This window comes from Clarias gariepinus, chromosome 6, assembly GCF_024256425.1.
Source record: "Clarias gariepinus isolate MV-2021 ecotype Netherlands chromosome 6, CGAR_prim_01v2, whole genome shotgun sequence".
NCBI classification, from domain to species: Eukaryota; Metazoa; Chordata; class Actinopteri; order Siluriformes; family Clariidae; genus Clarias; species Clarias gariepinus.
The window spans coordinates 39,186,297-39,190,699 of NC_071105.1; the positions used below are offsets into that span (position 1 = coordinate 39,186,297).

The 4,403-nt window shown below is 35.2% G+C and overlaps 1 protein-coding gene across 1 annotated transcript; it reads left to right on the forward strand.

Annotated features, from left to right (window-relative positions):
* Positions 1-264: 264 nt before the first annotated feature.
* Positions 265-2,210, forward strand: LOC128526735 (endonuclease domain-containing 1 protein-like). Its single transcript, XM_053498869.1, has 2 exons — positions 265-579; positions 1,581-2,210. Exons 1-2 carry the CDS (start codon positions 265-267, stop codon positions 2,208-2,210), a joined length of 945 nt encoding a protein of 314 aa, XP_053354844.1.
* The last annotated feature ends 2,193 nt before the right edge of the window (positions 2,211-4,403 follow it).

Sequence of the window (4,403 nt, forward strand, 5' to 3'; positions counted from 1 at the left end):
GGGCAAATAACTGATCAAATAGTAAAAACATATCATAATCTGTTGGAAATAAATGATGTTTGTGGAGTTGTTGTATAAAAGCAATATCACACTCAAGGTCATGCTGTGCTGATATTTTTGAGTGTGCTATTGTTTAGTAAACCGATAAATGGACAAATTCAGATTATAAATTTGTTGGTTACCTTTTTTTCTCTTGTGCTCAGGTAGATTTCCTCTGTTTATCATATTACACACTCCTTACACACTTGTCCACCACCTGTCAGGATGAAGCTCATCACTTTGGCACTCCTGTTCTCCTCTTTTTCCTCTCTGACCCTGACAGAGGTTGCTAATAATTTTGTTCAGTGGAAGTTTAACTGTCATGACTTCTTCATCCGTAACCCCTCCAAAAAAAGTGTCCTCATCGTCCCCACTATCTTTAAAGGACCTCAGTATAAGATGATTTGTCAGCGCTGGAAACATGAATACAGATTTGCCACCCTGTATGACACTGAGAGGAGGATCCCTGTTTTCTCGGCCTACACATTCTTTGAGGATTTGAAGACTAAACGCAGCAAAATATGGAAAATTGAACCTCAGGTCAGTCAGTTTGTTTAAATATTTTACTCCTGGTTTAGTAACATATACAGCATTTAAGTTCTGAAAGGTTGTCAGGCAGGAGACACTGTTTGCGCAGTAGACCATAGCAGACAAATAATATACGTAAGTGGTGTTCAAGTCAAACCAGGACTTGTAATGAACTGGTTTCTGGTGAACAAAGGTGTAAAGGAGATTGACATTTAAAGGCTTTAATCACAACTTGGTGATGAGACAATTCAATTCAATATTATTTACAGTATTTACAGTAGTGCTTTTAACAATGGTCATTGTCTCAAAGCAGCATCACAAAATCAAAAAAAGATTATGGAAATGTGTAGGAAAAAGTAAAAATTTGTATAGATCATAGTGATCAGATAGTCCCTGATGAGCAAGCCAAGGGCGATGGCAATGGTGGCAAGGAAAAACTCCCTGAGATGGTAATAGGAAGAAACCTTGAGAGGAACCAGACTCAACAGGGAACCCATCCTCATCTGGGTGATAACAGATAGCAGAAATTGATCTGCCATCATATTGCTGGACAGCTGGAAGTTCAATATAACAGAAGATGAAGTTAACATGGAGTCCAGTTTGGCACCAGCATGAGTCAGATGGGTGCAGAGGGCAGAGGGGCTTTTTTAGCCACAGTAAAACATTTGTATGGTGCATACATTTTAAAGAAGGCTGCACATCTGTAGATGATGGTCTCAGCCAAAAAAGTCCTGCTTTAACTTTAACACACCTGTAAGTATAAAGTGTAAAATAAGCAAAATGGGCATTCAAAGAAATAAGTCACTAAACAAGTCAGCAAACAAGCAAAACTTTCTCTTCTACAATGTTAAAAGTCTTTCCTTTTTGAAATGCAAGTGTAATTATAATTTCAATATAAAAGAATTAGTAATTATATTTCTATAAAATTAGATTTTTATTTATTATGAATAGTTTGTTGAGTGATCTAATGTGTTTGTGTTTAAATTACTTGTATTTTATTTCCTCCATAACAGCTTGAAAACATCGAAGAGTATAAAAAGAAAAAAGAGATGGTGGATTCAAGAGAAGTTGAAAATAACGCAAATATAACTCACCAGGCTGTGGACTTAGATTACAAAGACAGGGAGGTTAATAAAACTGTATATACTCGAGGTCATGTGTTCCCATGTAACTATGCAGCTAGTCAGGATCAAGCAGATTCCACCTTCACTTTAACAAATGTAGCACCACAATCAAATGTCAGCAACTGGAACTGGGAAAAGCAAGTGGAGCAACCAATGCTTCATAACATAACCAACATCTGCAGGATAAACCAAAATCAAAAGGTGTACATTGTGACTGGAGTCATTCCAGGGGACGAAAGGTTAAACATCAAAAGAAATGATAAAAATATAGAAAAGGGAATTAACATTCCCAGTCACTTTTGGAGCGCTTTCTGCTGCACCAGTAAAAACAATAATACCAAACTCATATCGAGGGCCTACATCGCTGAGCTAGGGATATTTAAACGCAGGTGCACCACCATTGACAAGCTGAATGAACAACTCACTATAGAGTATCGTAAGAGAAAGTCACTGAAGGAAGATGAGTATTTCAGTGTTTTTCCAGGATTATCAGTGGATAACATAGAGTATCCCTGTTAACCTAAAATGATATAATTAAATTTTGCTAATTGAAACATGAAAAATATTAAACATAAAAATGCTCCATTCAATTACATCTCATTTTCTGAAGCATTTTTAATTGCACTGAATCAAGCTGTTTACTTATATCACTTGGCCAGTGCATGATTTAAAGATTTACTTTTTTTGTGGTTGTCATTGTGGAACAATTTTAACACCTGACCAATGAAGTTAGAAGTTGGAGGTTGAATGAGAAAAAAACAAACAAACATGAAGAACAGTTGTGATGGTAAAAAAATAAGGTTTATAAAATATTTCTATATACATTTATTGTGTATGTATAACCGAGAATGATAAATTTATTCTAGCACACAAGATAGGCTTATTACTTTGCATTTATACCAGCTGTTACTCTAACAGCCTTGTTATGGTTATTGTGTGTTGCCTTTTTGTTCCCCCCACCAGGGCCAAAGAAGATCTATTCTAAAAACTATTCTGTTAGAAATGTGCGAAAGCAGCGTGAATACATTTTGTTGAGCTTTATTCTCTCTTTATTAGTTGTACATTCATGCAAAAAGCATTCTAATCAACATTTTTAGTTTTGCCACTCTTGTAGTCAAAAACTATATTAAACAATTGCAGATGTTATGTTCAAAATAATTACATACATTTCTTTTGCATTATCTCTTTAATTATCCTGCATATTTTGAATAAAAAAAAATTAATGTGAAAGTGGTAAATTTTATCACTGCACAGTCACATTTTCCATGCATGAAAGAGTTTTAATGGTAAATGTCTGCTGATATTTCATCTTCTTTATAAAAAATTTTTTGAGAGCGACTTTTTTTTTTTTACTTTTTACAATCCTTTATTTTACAAATTTTGTTATATAGAAATGAAATAGGGATTAAGCTAATAAATAAATTGATTAAAATAAATAAATAAAACAATTTAAAACATTATAGTAATTCTTTCTTAAACATATATTTTTAGCTTTTTCAGTTTAAGTTTGGTGCAAAGATGATTTCTTCCTCTTCTACAGAGCACAGGGTCTCCCCACAACACCATATTGTTTTAAACACATCTATAGCCTTCATATTCTTGTAGAAATTTAAATCAATTAAGATTCTTGATTTAATAAGTCTGGAGAAGATCTTTTGGGGGTTGCAATCTGTACTTTGTGCCAGCTTATTTTTTCTGCTTATGTATATTGCCATTTTGGTACAGAACCTTACCAGACAAAGCTTGTGATATTCGTCTCAAAGTTCTTTCTTACCCTTGTGCTCCAGGAGGGGGCCGCTGTATCCGTCTAGGTCTGGAGTTAATGATGAAATTAATAAGCTGGCATATGAATCTGTTTCTCCGGACATGTTTAAAACCAAGAATAAAAAACTGCTGTACTACATACAGTAGTAAAAAATGTCCGGATCTGGAACAATCTGGAACAATGTATAAAGCATTAAAAATAGTTTCTCTCTGTGAACAAAAGGGGCATTCTTGTGTGATTTCTGGATTTAAAATAGAGATAAATGAGTTCTCAGAAACAATTTCCGGTAAAATCAGCAGACTTTTTGGTTAATGGTGGTTTATACAGTGCACTCCACTCTGGTTTAATATCATTATTAGGACCCAGTTCAGTGCGCCATAGGGTGTCTACCCTCCCATTCAGTTTTTTTTTCTTATTTAGGACCTTAATACAAGCTTTGTACAGAACCTTTCCAGACACAGTCTCAAAGTTCATGTCTTCCTCACTCTTGTGCTCCAGGAGGGGGCCGCTGTATCCGTCTAGGTATGGAGTTATAATCAGCTGTGGAAAAGGTTCTATAAAACTGGTTTCATTTTTTGTGTGTTCCATCAACTGAAGCAGGAGTTGGTTAATGACCCGTTAAGGCCGTAGTCCCATATGTGCTGCCAAGTCTTCTGCTCGAGACAGGTCTGTTCCAGTGATGTTTACCAGCTGCCGGAGTGTCACGATCCATGCAGAGGCCAGAGTCTTGGATATTGCTGGCACGGACAAGATGTCATATTGCACCACATATAGAGCATTTGATACTGGTATCTGACAAGGTGAATATGTTATAATCAAAGTCTTCAACTCTGAATTTGAACACAGAATTTAGCTCTTTTACACTGTAAAAAATCTTATGTGCTATCTACTTAAAAAAATATGGTAACAATATCACACACATTATTTTTAGGCAGTAAAACATCCTA